Raw genomic sequence first — 20,844 nt, forward strand, 5'->3', positions numbered from 1 at the left:
AACCCAGTTTTGCGCAGCATCAATTTGCGTAAGCTTGTTTGTTTATATAAAAATGTGTATGTGTCTGTTGCTAGTGTGTTGATTATCCTGCTAGCTACCCTTACTTTTCTTACAGTTTTGCTGATCCGTACTTAATGCTCAAGCAGGGATACAGAAACATGTTAAATTATATCTATTTCTCTTATGTGCCTACTTATAAATTGGTTTGACAGTATGTCTTAAACCACTAAAGCGTTTTCACCCTTCTCACCCCCCCCCCCCCCCCCCCCAAAAAAAAAAAATAATAATGTTGGGCGAGTGGACATTTTTGTGAGCAGGGAATTTGAAAGGTTACTATAACCCATTGGCTAAGTGAAAACATTTGAAGTTTGCATCCCTGTCAAGCCTCAGCCTGTAAAATCCAATATATTTGTCTTCTGCACACCTTCCTGTATAACTCCCCATTCATCCAGATTTGCACATTGCAGACAAAAAACATTTGACATAAAAAAACAGCACTTTAATCAATAGCATGAATATATTTACACACCCAGTTATTGTTAAAACTAGTGTTGGATTTCTGCAGTCTTTTCGAAACCTAACATGTATAAAACACCTTTATTAAAATATGCAACACTTCTGATAAACGTTTTAACAAATGCATGCACAGGCTATTCATCAACACACATGCATAGTTTATAATCTGTACACACCCTTCACAGCAAATTAACAACTCCAATTCACAAGCCCCAACATTACAAGTACAGTACCAGGCAAAAGAAACTTGACACACTCGCGCACTCAGTTGAAAGTGTTTTTTTCTTTGTTTTCAAATTGTTGTAAAATATTATCCCGACACAATATCTCAAAAATAAAAACGGATTCCTTCAGGATATATAAATGGATGTATGTGGAATATATGTTTTGGACGTTGCATCTTGTTTTTCCTCTTCATAAACTGTGTAATATGGTTTAAGGGTGATCGAATCAAGTCGTGAAATTGGCAACCAAAGGTGTTTTTTTGTTTTAATCTGCCACCAAAATTATAAAAGTGTATATTTTTCAACCAGATAAAGATAATCACAAAGAAGACATTTATTGAGAAAGAAGACATTTATTGAGAAAGAAGAAAAAAATGGTCTGTGGGTATCATTCTGGAAGAATTTGAATGTTGAGTATCATAAAGATCTGTCAAGTAGTTTTTTGGCAATCGTTCTACACGCACATACCCACACAGACACCACTGCACCACCCTCGTCCCGATTCCCAGTCTATATTAAACATTTAGAAAAAATGTGACTGAATGTAAAAACAACGAAACATCACTCACAATAGTGTCTGGAACTGTGGTGCGTTTCTTTTGATGGGTATTGTGCATGTATACTGACCCTAATCCCAACATTCTTGCTTACCTGCAACACAGCAGCTAAAGCAAAAGTAAGGTCTTTCCTTGAAAGAGAGACAAAAATAACACTCCCCTGCTACCCCAACAACACAGACTGTAGGCTAACAGCACATGACTAGAGTGCACATCACTTTTTGTGCATTCTTTTACATAAATGGCACCAGAATCGTGAACGTGGATGTCAGATGAAAACTTGCAAATATTTTCCATCCTCATGACAGTAAACACAATTCATGCAGGCATTAACTTTGCCAAGTGATCTCATAACTACATGTATGATGTTTTTTCTCTCATGATGACAGAACTAAGATGTTTCATCTCTGTTTAGTACAGAAGAACAAGATACATTTATTATTATACATTCACATTGACCCATTTGAGATCATTTGACACAAAGAGCGCAAACATGTAACAAGCACACACATGTAAAGGCCTAAGAGTAGACACGGGGAGAGTTTATTAGTGCAATGCCCCAAACTTTTTAACTCAATAAGAAAATATATAGGACAAACAATATTGAGGACAAACCACACTCAGAATCAAACAGCCTCATAAATAAATTAAAAGGAGCACTGTTGTATCATATACTCTTCTTCTTACCAATTGGTGTATGTGTACTTCTGTCGTCTTCTAACCTCCAAGCTTTTTTTCTCTCATATAAGACTTCATACACTGTACTTTCCGGGTGACAAGGCGCTACAGCGCATAAGGCGCACCCCCTTCTTTTGAACAAAAATTGTAATCCAGTCACCCATTGGGCGCAGGGGGGCGATAGGGCGCACCAAAATTGAAAAAGTATACCGGTAACAAACGGTAGAAGAATGAAAATAAGCCGCACATCAAAGGAAGAATACAGAGTGGAAATGACCCAGTTTTTGCCATGAGAGGTGGTTCCCCTGTCATATCTGAGAGAGGAAACACTTCCTGCACCGGGGTCAGTGACCGAGTTTAACAGAGTGGAAATATGTGTGCTCTGTGTGTGCGGCGAGATCAAAGGCAGGTCCATTGTGATAGCTGGGTGGCTTGAGAGCTCGAGAAAACTTGGCCAGGGCAGTACCTAGTAGCTGAAACATGCATTATCACAAGTTGTTTGACTGGTACTCAGGCGGTCTCTTTGATTTTTTTCGACGCAGGGGTCGAATTCGAGGAAAAAAGTCGCGCCTTCTGACCCGGAAAGTACCGTATATATAACTAGAGGAATACCCGGCTTCGCCGGGTGAATCGCGAGACAGAGTATGCAGCGTGGGGTACACACACACACACACACACATGCACACACACACACACCACACCACACCACACAAGCTGTATATATATGACAGTGGATTTTTCCCGTGGCAATAAATAGATTCGACCTTTGTACTTTTACAGTGAGGACAACAGGTGCAAGGAAAGCGTTGTGGACAGTGACCTTCTAAAAATAGTAACGGGAATATCTGAAGCTGCTTGTCATACCGTAGCATTCTGATCAGTCATCGCTGAACGGCTATCGCCAGTTATCTCAGAGAATGAGCCGTACTCATTTTGACCTGAGTTCAGGATGATACCGTAGCTGTGATCGGAAGATCAAACTTTCTCATTCAGTATTCTTGCAAATACCGTACGTGATTGACGCCACACGAAGGAAAGGAGATAAACGTGCAAAACACTGGAGAAGATAAGGAAGAGTTACTGGGAATGGATCTACAGAAAAACCAAAATCGGTTCACCGCGCCGCGCTTAGAGCACGTGTTGAACATTTTCATCGACCAGATTGTGTCCGGGGTCTACCTGAATATGCCCACCAAATTTGAAGCAGATCCATCGAGAACTTTGGCCGTGCATCGCGAAGTGACAGAAAGACAGACACACACAAGCCGTATATAGATATAGATTAAATCATTGCAAAATTTTGAGAAAGTAATGCATTTTTCATGTGCCATGCACATTTTAAGCTTGTTGCTGAAAAAAAAAGGTATTGTTTTGCAACCTAAACCACTGAAAGTCAGCACGGCCCCTGTTGAGATATGTGTAATGTAGAAACAAGAAGGGCAAAGCCCATACGACTCACATGCTTTACACATTTTTCCTACCAAAATACATGTGACCTTGACCCAAGGTCAAGGTCATCCAAGGTCATGCAACACAAAGCTGTTAATTCAAGACATAGGAAGTACAATGGTGCTTATTGGCTCTTTCTACCATGAGATATGGTCACTTTTAGTGGTTCACTACCTTATTTTGGTCACATTTCATAAGGGTCAAAGTGACCTTGACCATATGTGACCGAATGTGTCTCATGATGAAAGCATAACATGTGCCCCACATAATTTTTAAGTTTGAAACAGTTATCTTGCATAGTTCAGGGTCAAGGTCACTTCAAAATATGTATACAATCCAACTTTGAAGAGCTCCTGTGACCTTGACCTTGAAGCAAGGTAAACCAAACTGGTATCAAAAGATGGGGCTTACTTTGCCCTATATATCATATATAGGTGAGGTATTGAATCTCAAAAACTTCAGAGAAAATAGGAAAAATGGGAAAAATAGCTGTTTTTTAGGCAACATTTATGGCCCCTGCGACCTTGACCTTGAAGCAAGGTCAAGATGCTATGTATGTTTTTTGGGGCCTTGTCATCATACAACATCTTGCCAAATTTGGTACTGATAGACTGAATAGTGTCCAAGAAATATCCAACGTTAAAGTTTTCCGGACGTCCGGACGGACGGACGGACGGACGACTCGGGTGAGTACATAGACTCACTTTTGCTTCGCATGTGAGTCAAAAACCAGGCTCAATCATGAAAGAGCCTGATGATTTTAATGATACAAGTTCATCTTTTGTTTGTTTGTTTGCTTAACGCCCAGCCGACCACGAAGGGCCATATCAGGGCGGTGCTGCTTTGACATATAACGTGCGCCACACACAAGACGGAAGTCGCAGCACAGGCTTCATGTCTCACCCAGTCACATTATTCTGATACCGGACCAACCAGTCCTAGCACGAACCCCATAATGCCAGACGCCAGGCGGAGCAGCCACTAGATTGCCAATTTTAAAGTCTTAGGTATGACCCGCCCGGGGTTCAAACCCACGACCTCCCGATCACGTGGCGGACGCCTTACCACTAGGCCAACCGTGCCGACAAGTTCATCTGTATCGCACACTTTTCCTGTAATAATTTGGCCACTCCTGTGGTTTTTTTTTTATCCACACGGTCTCTAAACTCATAATTCTTTACATGACGTAGGATAGACTAGGCGAAAGTCAGAGAGGCGTACGTTCTCTTGGAGGGTACAACAGCTGCATCACAAGGAGTCATCATGGCTTTTGGTGTCAGGTTTGGACGCCTGCTGTGCTTCAAGGACATCATGGTGGTGTGAATCCTGTTGGAATAAAACCAGCACGTCATTACAACGTGTATCCCAATTACACTACATTCTGTTCAAGTCTTACAACAGAAAAACACAAGAAAAGTTATCAAAGCGTTATGAACAAGGAAGGTCAGATTGGCCGACGACAAGATGCATAAAAAAAAGAGTTTTGCAATGTATGCTCAATATGATGACCTTTCCAAAATATGAATATTGGAGCACATTATTCACTGCCGCAATGATCGCTTCCCTGCAGTATCAGTATAGCCATGTGTGTTTCTCGAACTGAGCTCTATATGGATTGTCTAACCATAGCTCAGTTGGCAAAACACACATGCAGGTCACTGATACCGTAGTGGTGACGTTAAATAGTGAGCTCCAAAGTGCATAGTTTTTAAAGAAAATGGCATATTGAGCAGTCACTGCACAAGGATGGCCAAATTGTCTGCACGGTCGCCAGGGGCGATAAAAAAATCCGCCGGGCTAGTAGAAACCGCCTGGGCAGTGAAAAATCTGGTCAAATGCAAAAGTGTTCGTTGTACTATCCTGTATTAAAGCCATATTAACACTGCAGAAACTTCTGTCTTCTGCAAAATCACCGCCATATTCTAGTGAAACGAAAGCGAGGCTCCTGTGGGTATCACCGCTATATAAATTTTTGATTGTGCAAAGAAATCTGACACTCATAATCTGATGTGTGGTATGTACTGGGCCAGCAAAATTTCTGGCTGGCTAGTGACTTTCTTCAAATAATTCGCTTGGCTGGTGAGTTAAAATTGTGAGATTTGGCCATCCCTGCTGCATAACATGAACATCAAAACTCTAGTTTTTCACCCAGACGCCCAAGGCGTCGCTCATGAGAAATAACGGTTTTAGGTGTGACGAAAAAAAGAACAGGGCCTGAGTACGGTGATAAATACAAGACTTATTTTACAACCATTTGAAAAATACATACATCCCCCGTGGCTGCCCGCATAACGAAATCGAAAATTTTTAATTAAATTTTCATTTGATTAATATACTTACCCGAGTCACATATTTAGCATTGACGCAGTCGAGATGCTAGGTACACTGAAACGCTATCCCGTCTATAGTCTAAGGGAAGCAACCCAAGCTAAAAAAGTAGCAAGCTTGCTACCCTGGGTTGCCTCCCGTAGCGTGTCACGCCACAGATCTCGTACCCAGTACGAGACACCCTCATTCGACTTCTAGAATCCAAAGAAACTACAAGCGGGGAAGGTGGGAGGGAATTACTTATGTGACTCGGGTAAGTATATTAATCAAATGAAAATTTAATTAAAAATTTTCGATTAAATTACATATTCTTACTCCGAGTCACATATTTAGCAGATAACTCCAACAAGGTGGTGGGTAAGAAGTAAAAATTTCAAACTCACTGTTAAGATCTGGAGAGGCATTGCCCCGCTGCCACCAGTGCGGGGAGGGTCCTTGAGCCATCACGGCATACCGCGGCGATGTCTCTCAAGTAGAACGAGATAAAGACGTCGTCTGAACGCCAGTATGCTGTGCGCAGGACGTCGTCGAGTCTTCGGGACCTCAAAACAGCCAATGACGATGCCCATGCCCGGGACTCGTGCATTCTAGCCGACTGGAGAGGGAAGGCAGGCTGAGCCCCCCCCTTTTGTGCCAGACTCCACACATAAGCTTGTTTTATGAGAGCCGACACCCACCTGGCCAAGGTAGTCCTCGTGATATCTCTGTCCATGGACGTATTCAAGGAAATAAAGAGGAGCTTCTGGGAGCTCGACCTGATGGGTTGAGTCCGGGCTAAATATGCCTCCAGGGCCCTAACCGGGCAATTGACCATGTCTGGGTCATCTTGTGCCACAATATGAGACAGGGGCCTCACAAGGACACAGGGAGAAGGCTGATCCGGTGTCTGATTCTTGGCCAGAAAGGCCTCCCGGAAATGCAAAGACAAGGAGCCGTCACGCTCTCGGCCGATGTCCTGCGGACTGCCTGAAAGAGCGTGTATCTCGCTACCTCTGCGGGCCGAAGCCAGAAGTAGCAAAAACAGAGCCTTACGAGTAAGGTTCGCGAGGCTAGAGCCCTCTAGAGGCTCGAAGTCCGCCGAGCGCAAGAACTCGAGGACAAGGAAAAGATCCCACTTGGGCAGAGGAGAGCGCTTAACGTCCTGCAAAGACGCGCCCTTAATAACCCCAGCGACAACTCCACTAACATTGATGGTATGACCGATCTGTTTAAGAGTCGAGGCAATCGCCGACCTGCGAACCTTCAAAGAGGAGGAAGAAGCCCCCTGGGAAGACAAATCCGCTAAGTGGTTGGCTACGTGCATAGTACGAGGAGCCACCGGGTTCAGCCCATGAGCCTGACACCAGGTGACCCATGCACGCCAATGCGACGAATACACTGAGGAGGTAGAGGCCCTATGCGAGCGCTGCACCAACTCCAAAGTGCGGTCGGAAGCCCCAGACCGCCTCAGAGCGGACCTCACAGTCTCCACGCGTGAAGATTGAGAGACTGCGGGTGCTCGTGAGGAACTCCGGTGCGAGGCTGAACGAGTTCGCCTGGTACCAGAGCCAGAGGGATTGGAGGGCCGTGTGCGAGTCTCAGAAGGTCCGGAAACCAGGGCTGAGACGGCCACAGAGGGGTGACCAGAAGCAGGGACGGCCTCTCCAATTCCGCCTTCCTGAGGACTTGGCTGAGCAGCTGGAAGGGTGGGAAGGCATAAGCCTCCAGCCCTGTCCAGGGGATGTCCAAGGCGTTGGTCCCCCACGCTTCCGGATCGGGGAAGGGGGAGACAAACACCGGAAGGCGCCTGGAGAATCTGGTGGCGAAGAGATCCACCACAGGCTTCGGGGCCACAGCCCAAAGGCGGAGAAGGGCACCATGCGTGATGGTCCATTCCGCCTGCAACACCCTGTCGGAGCGGCTGAGCGCGTCCGCCAGTGTGTTGAGGCTCCCTGGCAGGTAACGCGCTGAGAGAGAGATCTCCCGCTGGGAGCACCAGGAGAGGATCTCGCACGTTCTGCGGGAGAGAGTGGGGGACCGCGAACCTCCCTGCTTGTTCACGTAGGCAGCCACTGTCGTATTGTCCGTGAACAGACGCACGCGCTTGGCTGCCAGGGAAGGGAGGAACGCGACCAGAGCAAGAAACACGGCCTCCAACTCTAGCGAGTTGATGTGCCATGTGCTCTGTTCCGCAGACCACAGTCCGGAGGCCGTGAGCCGGTCCGTGTGAGCCCCCCAACCCAGCAAGGACGCGTCTGTGAACAGGTCCATGTTGGGAGGGGGGGAAACAATGGGAACCCCCCTGCATACCCATCCCGAGTCCAGCCACGGGAGAGTTGCAGCCTGGAACCAATCCCCAAGGGGAACCAGCGTGTTCCAATCCACACAAGGAGAGTCCACCAACGGCTTCAGCGCGTGCTGAAGCGGGCGTTTGTGAGCTCTCCCTAGTGGAACCAGCAGGGCCATGGACTCCATCTGCCCCAGGATGGAGGCCAAAGTCCGAAGGGAAGCTCTCAGGAGAAGCGAAGTAGAGCGGATGAGAGCCTGGAGCTTGTCCACCCGCTTCTGCGAAGGCTGGACAGTCCAGGTGACCGTATTGAACGTCATCCCCAGGTAAGTGAATGACTGAGACGGCACGAGCTCTGACTTCGTCTGGTTGACCGAGAATCCCAGCAAGCTGGCCTCTCGGAGAACCAAGAGAGTGTGCTGCCTGCAGAGAGCCTCGCTCTGGCCCATGATGAGCCAGTCGTCGAGGTATGCTCGCAGCCGCACCCCCTGTGACCTCACCAGCGCGCAAAGCTGCCTCACCACCATGGTAAAGATCCATGGGGCAAGGGACAGCCCAAAAGGCAGTGCGCGGAACTGGTAGACTTGACTGGCCCACCGGAAACGGAGCCATTTCCGGTCGGCGGGATGCACCAGAATATGGAAGTACGCATCCGTCAAGTCGATCGAGGTCACCCAGTCTCCTGGGCGGAGAGCGTCCCGAACCGAGGCAGGAGTCTCCATCTTGAATCGAATCGTTCTCAAAAACTTGTTGAGAAACGAAAGATCCAAGACAGGACGCCAAGCTCCCGAAGCTTTGGGGACCGCGAAAAGCCGTCCATAAAACCCCGGGGAGCTGTGGTCCGAGACCGCTTCCACCGCGCCCTTCTCTATCAGTGAGGCAACCTCCGACTGGAGGACGGCCCTTGCCTCCTGTGAGAAGGGGGGCTTGAAGGCTGGAGGACACCTGGTAAGAGGGGCCTTGTCCCCCAGCCAAAGCAAGCGGAATCCCGACTTCACAACACCCACTAACCATCGGCTGCGTATGGCGGCCAGCCAATGTGGGAGTGCCCGAGCAAGGCCCCCCGCCATCACCAAGGTGGAGGGCGGGGGGGGCGTGAAGCCGGGAACGCTTCATTGGGGGTGGGGCTTTCCACTGGAAGCGCCCCTACCCCTCCTCGAAAAAGATCTCTTGCCCGACCCGCGGGAAGGGGCAATAGATCTTTTCCGGGAAGCAGGATGTGCCTGAGCAGAGGTCTTAGCCTGTTTGTGCTGAGCCTGCTGAGGAGCAGCCTGCTTGGGCTGCTTCAGGGACTGAAGCGCAAAGGAAGAGAACTGCTGTTCTCTGTTGGTGTCGATCTCCTGCTTCCTGGCATCAGCGGCCAGGTTGCCGAAGAGAGCACCATCCACCAAGGGCGACGATCTGAGAGTGTTTCTCGTCGACTCCTCAGAGAACTGGGAGTGGGTGAGAAACAAGTCCCTTCTGCACGAGACAAAATGTACGTACTGCAGAGAGGACAATCTCATTTGTTCCTCGTTCACCCTTGCCAGCGTGGAGAGGAGTGTGGATACGTCCTCCGAATCTTGCTCCTTACTCAAGGTAAAGGGAGCCAAAGATTCTGTAAGAGCACGTGAAAGAGCCCGCAGGATAGTCTCCGAAATGGAACTGAGTTCCAGGAGCTGCCTTCCCACCTCCTCAGAGGACAGGAGAGACTGCTCCGAAAGAGGGAGAACGGAATCCTTCTTCAAAGGCTTCGTCAAAAGAGGTAGCAATGCCGGCGTGACCGGAAGCGGCGCACGCGGCAGAGCAAAGGACGAAAGAAGGTTCCGTGAAGCCTTAGGCCAAGGCAACTTCCTTTGAGCCGCCAAGGGCACGAAGAAGTCTGCCTGTGTTGCAGCAGCCAGATAAGGCAAAGCATGTTCCGGAGCTGTGCCATACGGCACCAGAAGCGGAACTGCTGCTGGAGGCAACCCGCTGCCGGCAGGAGCGGGCTTGGCGAACAAACGAGAAAGCTGGAAAGCCACTGACGGTGATTCTTCAAACCGGAAGTAGCTGTCCTCCTCCTTCGCCCACCGGAAGTCTGCCATCGCCGACGGACCCGACGCCGAAGGCGTGGTCGAAGACGAAGCCCCTTCCGGGAAATATCGCGAAGTGACTTCCGCGGCCGCTTCAAGCGCTACCCTGAAGCTGGCCGGAGCCGCCGAAGGCAGCTGCTCCTCGTCCACAGACCCAAGGTCCGAAACGCCACATGACGGGGATGGCTCATAGCCCAAGGGACCCGACAAATGACGCTGCGAGGACAGGCCGGAAGCCAAACGCCCCTCCTGTTGGTCATCGACGAAACTCACACCCTGGCTAAGAGGAGGGTGAGAAACGCCAGCAACCGAAGGCAGCTGAAGGGAGGAGCTAGCAGACACCACCGGAGTGTGTGGCTGCTGCTGATCCAACAGAGGCAGAAAGCCCGAATGCCCAGGAGAACGACCGAATTCGAAATCCGCCGGCATCCCAACGGACGCGGCGAGAACCGAACCGGAAGAACCGGGAGGAGCCGGAAGAGCAGACGCAACGGCATAGCTATGCCATGGCTGTGGAGTCTGCCAGCTACAACCCGGAAGCCCTAGGCCGGAACCGGAAGTGACAGAGGACTGTGCACGACCAGCTGGACCCACACTTCCCGCCCAGGCAGGAAGGGCAGCTGCCGGAAACGGCTGCTGAAACTGGGCAAAGCTCGAACCGGAAGGGACCATGGTCTGTCCGCATACCAGTGAACCAACACTTCCGGCCGGAACCGGAAGAGAAGCTGCCGTAAACGACTGCTTACGTAGTTCGTGGCTCGAACCGGATGGGACCATGGTCTGTCCGCTTTCCAGTGAACCACTACTTCCGGCCGGAGCCGGAAGGGAAGCTGCCGTGAACGACTGCTTACGTAATTCGTAGCTCAAACCGGCAGGGACCATGGTCTGTCCGCTGTCCAGTGAACCACTACTTCCAGGAACTGGAAGTGCAGCTGCCGCGGACGGCTGCTGCGAGCACATACCTTGCGACGACCGTGTCCCAAAAGGGACCTGCGCAGGTGCACTCCCGCAAGCGGAAGCCACCGAGCGCCGGCCGAGAAGAGAAACGCCTCCCTGCTCACGGCCTCCAGCACCAACGCCGCCGGAAACAGCAGGAACAAAGGAAGCCAACGACCGAGGGTCGCACACCCCCGGGAGGGAGGCAGAGCTGGAAACAGGGTCCGTCCGCGCCATCTCTGAACGCACGAGCGTCCGAATTTCTGGAAGCAAAGAGGACAAAATGCTAGCCACAAGAGTGCCAGCCTCCGGCACAGGTACCGGGGTCAAAACGGACGTGGTAGTAGAAACGCCCGCCGCCCGCGAGCCAGACGAAGTCTCCTCCGGCGCCGAAATGGGCACCGAAAAAACGAAGTTAGTCTTCGGGTCAGAAACGTGAACCGTGGGGTTCCTAGCCGAAGAAGTAGAAGCCGAGGACTTAGGTTTGCCAGGGCCTTTGCCCTTACTCTCGGCCTTAGCCGCTCTCTTTTTCTCACTATCCGACATGCTGTCGCGCAAGAAAAACAGACTACTGAAAATACACAAGTCTCTAGGACGCAAAATTTCAGCAGAATAAACTAGCACAAAGTACAAGTTACAAGGCGGTAATAGTGCTACTGGTCAACGCTAAAAGTCCGAGCACGGACCCAAACTAACCAGCAAAAAACACCACGTGTAAGCGAAAAATGGCGACCAAAATGGCGGCCACAGCAACAAACTACCGAGTAAAATTCACAAGTCCGCGGACGAGAAAATTCTCGGCAGAATGGCAATGCAAACAACAACAAAATGAAACGATCTCACCGCTAGAAACAGCAATGAGCAGACGGGGAGCCAAGGCCGGTGGGTGTCAAGCAGACAGCAAACAACAGCCTAGGAGCGAAATCAGCACGACCTGTCTCTCTGGCTGAAAGATGTCGAATGAGGGTGTCTCGTACTGGGTACGAGATCTGTGGCGTGACACGCTACGGGAGGCAACCCAGGGTAGCAAGCTTGCTACTTTTTTAGCTTGGGTTGCTTCCCTTAGACTATAGACGGGATAGCGTTTCAGTGTACCTAGCATCTCGACTGCGTCAATGCTAAATATGTGACTCGGAGTAAGAATATGTAATTTAATCGTTTTTCTCGTGTTTTGAACTTGCCAGTGTTACAGCACAGAGCAGAGTCCGTCCCGCACTTTGCTTTGTGTACATCACGTGGCCACCCAAACACCCGCACAACGCAACATTTTCACGAGAAAAACATGTTTATTTGTTTGCTTTGTCTGTATTACACATTTCTATTTACATTTACCACTGACACACCAAATTGTATACTTTAGTTTGCAAGTGAATCGTCATCATACAAAATAACGTTATTACGAGACGAACAGAGATCTCAGAGATCGTCTGCTTCTCAACTGTTTCGCGCAAATCGTGTAATATCTATTTTTGCGGAAACCTCCCGAAGAAATGCAATCTCAGCGGCTTCCACCTGCAACATAGTTGTGCTTATTTGGAATGTGACGTCCTGTTCTTCGTCAGTCACACCTATCTCAAAAACTAAGCGTCGCACAGAACCAGCGCCCTTTCATTATTTGCCAATCAGTTGCCTCAGTGTTTTAAAGGGCGCAACTTTTCCACGCCCCATCAAAATGCTGTCTTTTCTAGTGCACAAAAAACCTATTATTTTCAGTGTATTATATAGAGCTCCTTCTTTGACCCTTTGCCCAGCTGCACTCTTCCTATCTCCTTTTATCTGGAATATTTTTTGGGGAGCTGTGGGTCTCTTTTTCCTATTAGTTTGGTTAAAAGGGAACAATTTAACTCCACTGTTGCAACACTTTGTTTTTCGCAGTTTTCCCTTTATTTCTTCCTTAATGCTTTTCATTAGTCTGTTTCAGCTAAACTTTCTTTTGGTTGACAGGGTTCCACACAACCCCAAAAGTCAAGGGTATTCATACCCTTTCAGGAAAAAAGTAAAGGGTTTTTATACCCCTTCCAGATTTTTCACAGGGTATGAGTGACAATCGGTGTATCCATGAAATGTCATTTATTTTCCCATATGATTGCCTGTCTGGTAGTTATCACCTTTGCCATTTTGACGTTGTGACAATATCAATCAATCAATCAATATGAGGCTTGTATCGCGCGTATTCCGTGGGTACAGTTCTAAGCGCAGGGATTTTTTATTTTTTTAAATTTTATGCAATTTATATCGCGCACATATTCAAGGCGCAGGGATTTATTTATGCCGTGTGAGATGGAATTTTTTTTACACAATACATCACGCATTCACATCGGCCAGCAGATCGCAGCCATTTCGGCGCATATCCTACTTTTCACGGCCTATTATTCCAAGTCACACAGGTATTTTGGTGGACATTTTTATCTATGCCTATACAATTTTGCCAGGAAAGACCCTTTTGTCAATCGTGGGATCTTTAACGTGCACACCCCAATGTAGTGTACACGAAGGGACCTTGGTTTTTCGTCTCATCCGAAAGACTAGCACTTGAACCCACCACCTAGGTTAGGAAAGGGGGGAGAAAATTGCTAACGCCCTGACCCAGAGTCGAACTCGCAACCTCTCGCTTCCGAGCGCAAGTGCGTTACCACTCGGCCACCCAGTCCTTCATACATGTATATCATAGTGTATCAATGCATTCAAGTCTTTTTTTCTTTCTTTTTTACTTCAATGGATACCTCTTTTTCTATTATGTCGCGAGTGTTCGTGTAATTTTCTTTGGATTGTGTTACACGACACTTGAGATTGACGAAGTTCTCAAATGTCGTATAGTTGTGTTCTTTTATTCTACGTGGCCCGCCTTCACAGCAGCAGACAAAAACTCGTCAAATTGAGTTCGAGGATTTATTTAGCATTCCATACATACAGCTGCACATCGTAGCAGAACTCAAAGTAGAAGCTTTTTAACATACAAATCGCGCTGGCCTATATAGTAAATACTCAATCTCGAGAATATTCTAGACCGAACATGATACAACTAAAATTAGATGAACTGTCCATGGACTAGAATAGTGACATTCTCTGTGGCGTACATCAAAAGTGCCGACGCACCTAATCCGAGCGAACACCACGACTCAAAACAACGTGGTAAACAACTTGTTTTGACAGGACTAGAAAGTTCACCTGCATTCTCGCCCAAACATAAATATTGTGTTTACAAAATATAATATCGGTACTTTCACACAAAGTACAAATAAGTCAACTACATGCAACACACAAAACTGAACCAAAGTTCAGCAACGGCAGCGTTTCCTAACAGATTGTAAAATTAAAATGATGAACTGTCTGAATTGATGAATGTTTCTTTGAAAGTTTACTCAGCTGTGCTTACATTCATTCAAGAACACAATCACAAAGACTGCAGCAAAAAGAGAAACAAAGAATTACAGAATAAAACCAACTGTATTAACTTCAAAAACCAGCATCATCATCATTATGACTTGTGATTAAATCTTATCAGTAAACAGCACAACTGACTAGAATAGACTGTCTTTGCACCTACATAAACCATCATCATCACCATTTACAACAAGCAACAAGAATATCAAGACTGACTAGACTGTCCGAGATCCTCATGACCATCTCCATCACCTCTAGACCTGACGCCAAAGTCAAACTGTGAAAAACAAGGGCCAATACAGTTAATCCTTTTTTTTTCTCTTTCTGCTTGACCGCCAAACGACAATTTTGTCTGTTTAGGGTCGGGTTTTTGTTCTTTCGTTTTGCGAGGCATTTTTTTGAGCAGGCGACAGCACCGGATAGGCTAAAGCGAACAGTGCCATCGAGATGATCAGTTTAACCACTTGACTGCCTTAGGACGGGTATACCCGTCATGCGCTTGTGCAGCTGCAGCGCCTTAGGGCGGGTTTACCCGTCTTCTCCGTTCCGGGATTTTCCAGAAATGCTACGTCACTGCTGACACACAAATAGCAGCCAATGGCTTGGTAGGATACCTCATTCTCATGAATAAACATAAATGGTGACGCGGTTTTGCGTCTGAAGGCTATTTGCGGCCTTGGCGACAGGGTAGGGGAGAGAAATCTCGACTCGTCAAAATGGCTGATGGTGACAGTCGACCGAGCCCTAGTAGGGAAAAACAAAGCCGGACTGACGCTACAGGCGGTGCAAATGATTATGGATACTGACAGGGGAAGGGGGGGATCTTCTTTCGGACGATTCGTTGGAAACAGGTAGATGATAGTGATTATAATCCTTTCTTGGAGCAAGCAAAACAGCCACCTGTGTTTGATCCACAGGCACCGGAAGATGCGCCGGACTGATTTTTCAAAAGTTCATATTTAAACATCATTATAAGACAAACTAATTATTATTTCCATGATTAGACACTGAAAACAGATTCTTGGTTCAATTTCCCTTAAAAATAACATAGGTTTTACTTACCTACCTACTGCCAGTTTGGAGCTAGAATTTTTTGTGAATTATTACACCCCGAACTCCAATATTCCCTGGCAGTCAGGAATGCACATACGCAAGTTTTGATTGGCAGCGAAAGGGTTAAAGACATCACGCAGTTTGAGGACAAGGGAGGCAACCTCTGCTTCACGGCGTGTCAGTGTCGACAGAGGAGTGGCACGAACACGGCGTGTACTTAGTGGTCTCAGTAGAGCAGGCGGCCTGCGTGCTGTTGCTTGTAAACTAGCTAAGGCTATAACCCTTTCAGCGTTTGACTCCTACGGGTTTTTTTACCTCTTTGGAAGAAAACAGTTACGTATTTATACCTCTTCAGAGAGCATCTCGTACGTGATTTGGAAGGTCAAAGGGTATTATACCCTTAATTCCACGTGATGTGGAACCCTGGGTTGAAACTTCTTCTAATTCTTCTGGTTTGCCTGTTTGTGTGTTTGTTTCTGTTGTTCTTTCAATAATATTTATGCCACAGAATGTAAGACATGGGTGGATAATGCAACTCTGAATATGATGAAGTACATGATACTCACCTTGTGTTTCATGAAAGACAGGAAGGTGTTCCAGCAAAGCGTCACCATGGAGACGTAGAGGACACGGAAGCGTGTAGGCAGGAAATAAAAGTTGATGAACTGGGCTGGTGGCCACACACACCAGTCAGCCTGCACATCAAAACAGTCAGCAATCTCAAGGAAGAAACGGCAAAAAGAAATCATAAAAAGGTGTTGTTTTCTTCAATAATTATGTTCTTCCTGTGCATGCGTTACAGATACTGTGTATGATGCTGTCCCCAAGACCTACAGCAATCCACCACACATCTGTGAATGAGTGTATGCGGAACAAAGAAATCTGAGTGCACTTGATACACATGTGCTGCCCCAAACATCATGATTTAAAAACAAAACAAAAACATACACTTCACTTACCATGTAAATGGTCAGGAATTTATCTGACCACTCCTTTCCGCATTCCTTGGGAGATTTCCCTTCCATTAACCCCATGCCTGGAACACAAACATGCAATTTCTGTTACATACTTTTTAATGCGCTTGCATACATGTCTCTTTTCTTTTCTATCTAGCCCTGTCTGTCTGTCACATTGCAAAACATACAGTCAGTTTTGTGTTAAATACCTTCTCTCTCATTTGCTCTTTCTTGTCTTTGGTACTGTCATGCAGTTACTCAACTGTTCTGAATATCATTACCTGATAAAGAGAAATGGACATTTGAACAGACTTACTGTATAATAATCATTGTTGACTTTTTAAGTGCACATACAGTATTGCAGGTAAACACATGTATTGGATCTCAAAATTGATAAAATGTTGAAAAGATGTTTTATTTTTTAGTGAGTACCGTAGTCAGAAGAAAACTGCCCAAATGATGCAACATGGCCACACATTGACACACACACAAAACAATTCATTAGTTTGTATTTTTGTATGGGGACGGGTGATATTTGCAGGGTCTATAGTTACACAGACAGGTACATTACCTGGCAGGCCATAAGAGTCAGGAAAATTAAGTTATCCCAGACCCATTTTAACCAGCTCTACTTAAAACTACACTCGTTGAACTTGAAACATTCAAAAGGACCAATACAGTTCATGATTCGGAAGAAGTAAAATTGACACTCCAAAACTCCCGCAAAGCTAATAACTGCTTATATATGTTTTACCATAGACCATTTCATCCTGGACCGCCAACTAGCTCTCTCTCCGCTCTTTCTCTCTATTGCGAGGTAGCGGCCTCTCGCATTTAGGAACCTACGCTTACATGGCCTTTCAGAAATCAGGGGGATGTCCTATCCGGTGTCGATTGTAAACATGGACTAAGTTGCCGAGGTAAGTTCTGAAAATGCTAAAATAAACTCAGCTAAAGTGCATATGGAACATGTTTTTCGATGAGTTTTGTTAAGTTTAGTTTGGAGTTTTGGAAAATCCTCTTCATTGTCACCTCCCATTGTCACAAATAACTGGAGCGTGCTTTCTTTTCACTGTCTTCGAATCGCTGGCCTTTCAAACCGGACGCTAAGCGCCCCTGAAAGTCGAGCGTCGTAACCTCGAATGGTCACGTGACGAGTTGGCGGTCCAGGCTATTTGGTCTATGGTTTTACCAATCAAAAAACAGCTGCAGAAGAAGGGTCCGGCCACAGCCTGGTCAGCTGCAATTTTCTTCACCACAACTTTAAGTCCTGATCCTACTACAAGCTTGTCCAGAAGTCTGTACCAGTGGTGATTGAAAGGGCCCAGCACCAGTCCTATCACTAACATACGACCTGAAACAGAGCAGTTAATGTGAAGTCCAAATACATGTACTCCAATCAGAACCTTTTAGACTGTGTGTGATTAATTAAATTGCATGGAAACTTACAAACTCAAACGTGTAACAAGTCTCAGCAAAATTAATCGAAACCTAACTTTAAAATTAAAGTGCATTTTATTTCTGTGTTTTGCTCATGAAAAAGAAAAGCAAACATTTACAAAGAGATCTTTGTCTACATGTATCATTTGTATGTAAACATTTTGGCCGTGGCTGAAGGCTCAAGCACCGGCAAGTCGCGGTGCTCGAGCGCCCAGGCTCAGGAACCGGTGTAACAATTAATGTGAGATTTCCGGTGGCCCTTCCGTCACCTTACCCCCTCGATACATATATATATGATATATATACTCGAGACTGAAATGTTTCCTGGTAAAATTAAAGAAGTGAACTTATTTAAGGACGAAAATCATATCAGTTTCTTGCATGTGAAGAAAATTGGTGGTGAAATGTAATAGATTTCATTTTTCACCCCAAAATTTGATTTCTTTGAACACGTGTACTGAGTGGATACTTCCTTGAATGAGATTAGGGAAATATTTTAGGATTCATGAATCAAATTTCTAAGTTTAAATTTGACTCCATGAATGTAAGGTACTCAAGGTCGCTCGTCAGTGCTATCGAAGGGTGTTTTTTTGTTCAGTGTGGAGTTTATACAAGATCAACGAGGCTGAGGGCGAAAGGTGACAGTCTCAGGGGCCAATCTCACATCGCTACACCGGCACTCACATGGCTGCTCACCCTACAAATCATGATTTGTGTTTTGTAGGAGTTTCTAATTGCTGTTCAATTCAAAGAACTGTGGAGAAAGATTAATAATGATCAGTGTAACGGTGTTGGATTCAGAAAGACGTGTATTTCGGCAACAGCGCGGTCACTGACTAGTGACTGACTGTAGCAAGAGATGCGGTTCGTTCCCAGGTGTCAGCGAGATTCTGTCGAAGTATCTTGATGCAAAGTAGATTTATCTTTTGCCATATATACAGACCTGTTTACCCCCATAAGTGTTTTGGAGTAATGCTCAGCCCCAAAAATAGTAATCCTGGCACAAAAATAGTAATCATCCAGCATTCGTCGCCAATTACAACACACATGTATGACAATCTCTGTCCGTGAAACGCAATCATGCACATATATATATATATCCATCATTCACAAACAAAACACATCAGTCAGTTTTTGTAGTCATCATAATTTCAAAGAAGATCACATCAAAAGCACATGCATCACTGATTCTTTTTTTTGTGCTCGTAGTAGGCCTTTTTTAGTGTGTCAAGCGCTTCTCTACTGTACTTGCGCTTGCCGAATGAGTGAGGGCGAGACTTCACCACTAGAATAAGGCTCTCCAGCGTCTCATCAGACAGACATGATCTCTGGTCAGTCCTGTGCTTTTTCACCCCATTTTAATTCCATTGAAAAAAACAATGCCAAACATGTGAATTGATTAAAAAAAAAAAAATTTATTTATGAAAATCGTAGTCTTGACACGGATAGCGGAATGGCATATTTTTTGCAGAAAATCGTAATAAATTACGCCAAAATCGTAAGGGTAAACAGGTCTGCATATAAATAACACATGTTTTTTTGTTTTTTGTTTGTTTCCATGTTAAGTATTTATTTCCTGCATTTTGTATTAACTCAGTAATAATGCTGCTTCTGTCTAGCCTCGGGACCAGAGTGACACACGTTGCTTGGTTCAGGGACGAATTCAGTGATCCGGGCAATGACGAATCACTGAGTGACTCCTAATATAAGCTGCTTTGTAATTGTATTGCGATCTCAGTTCAATCATCGAAATGCTTGGAATAAAGAATAGAGCAAAGGAAAGTTAAGAGAAGGGAGGAATAAGTTAAACAGATAATCTTTTTAAAGAAAAAATAACAATGGACCGCGATGGCTGGGCTCGAACGGGCGACCTCATTATCTCCAGCGGAGTTCACTATAGACTGAGCTATAAAAGCAAGCTGAGTGATAAGTGAAAAATAGGAAGGTCTATATATTTTGTGAGATACTGGTGATCGACTGCCGGCCCGGTACCCGAGCCTGGGGCCGGATCCCGAGCCACTCCGTTAAATTTTAGGAGAGAGAGAGAAGAGAGACAAAAAAGTATAAGGCCTAAAATAAAAATAGGTGTGCAGGTTACGGTAACCTGACCTACCCTATTTTTGGGGGCCGACCCTATAACTTTTTATTACATTTGTCAAAAAAATACACAAAAAAACAAGTAAACGAGTGCAGACAACGCAATGAAAGTGAAAGCGCCCAAGTCGCACACTTATTTCCCTGGCAGTGTCAAGTAGGTTTAATTTGTACACATTAGAAAAAAGTTTAAAAAAAAAAAAGTGATTGCCTACCTTCCTACCCTATTTTTTTTGGCTATGTTACCGTAACCACACCTATTATTTTCTTTGGCCTAATGTCAACAGATTTAATTAAAATTACTGCATCAGTGCATGAGAGGAAACAGATAGAAGACATTATATTTTTTTCATATCGACATGCTAATTCAACACTGTACATCACAGATGAACGCACTATAGCAAGGCCAATGATGAAATAAAAACTGACAATAACAAAATCAATTACTTAAATTTCTGATGAAATCATGAATGAAAGCAAGCATGACCGGATTATGACCTTCCAAGGACATGATCAAATAAACACTATACAGGATGCAACTTACCTGTACGTTCATAGTTGTATTCTTTGGATATCCCTGTTAATCTTTTCATGTGAAAGCGTTCCAGATTCTGTATGATGCCGTCTCCTACACATAGCAATCCTCCACACGAAATAACGTTCGTGAGAAACAAATGACGGGTGAAAAGAGATTGCACCGCCGACTTGAAACCGTTCATTTTACCCGTTTTAACCCAACGACTTTATCAAATAAAGTGTGCTATATTTAACAGCTCAGACTCCATTGTGCCGCGGTCCTGGTTCAAGTGCAACTCAACTTGAAGCAAGTTTAGTCACATAGCTTCGAGGTTCATCGTCTGCTGCGCTGGATTGTTCGAAAATCAACAGTAGACAAGAGTTGTCGTCCAT

General features: G+C 45.8%; 2 protein-coding genes across 3 annotated transcripts in view; one reads left to right on the top strand and one right to left on the bottom strand.

Moving 5' to 3' along the window:
• The window catches only part of LOC138966948 (uncharacterized), a 136,268-nt gene that overhangs the window by 43,478 nt on the left and 71,946 nt on the right, over nt 1–20,844 (top strand). The window lies entirely within an intron of this gene.
• LOC138966951 (mpv17-like protein 2) lies at nt 485–20,836 on the bottom strand. Its single transcript, XM_070339362.1, has 5 exons — nt 20,480–20,836; nt 17,594–17,755; nt 16,405–16,481; nt 16,012–16,140; nt 485–4,750 (listed from the first exon to the last, which is right to left on the bottom strand). Exons 1-5 carry the CDS (start codon nt 20,652–20,654, stop codon nt 4,673–4,675), a joined length of 621 nt encoding a protein of 206 aa, XP_070195463.1. The 5' UTR covers nt 20,655–20,836; the 3' UTR covers nt 485–4,672.

This window comes from Littorina saxatilis, linkage group LG5 (assembly GCF_037325665.1).
Source record: "Littorina saxatilis isolate snail1 linkage group LG5, US_GU_Lsax_2.0, whole genome shotgun sequence".
Taxonomy (NCBI): domain Eukaryota; kingdom Metazoa; phylum Mollusca; class Gastropoda; order Littorinimorpha; family Littorinidae; genus Littorina; species Littorina saxatilis.

Coding starts and splice junctions, on each gene's coding strand:
- LOC138966951 (XM_070339362.1), bottom strand. CDS start 20,654: ATGAACGGTTTCAAGTCGGCGGTGCAATCTCTTTTCACCCGTCATTTG. Junction 16,141..16,404: donor AATTCCTGACCATTTACATG/GTAAGTGAAGTG, acceptor TTTGATGTGCAG/GCTGACTGGTGTGTGTGGCC. Junction 4,751..16,011: donor TGTCTTTCATGAAACACAAG/GTGAGTATCATG, acceptor TTATTCCAACAG/GATTCACACCACCATGATGT.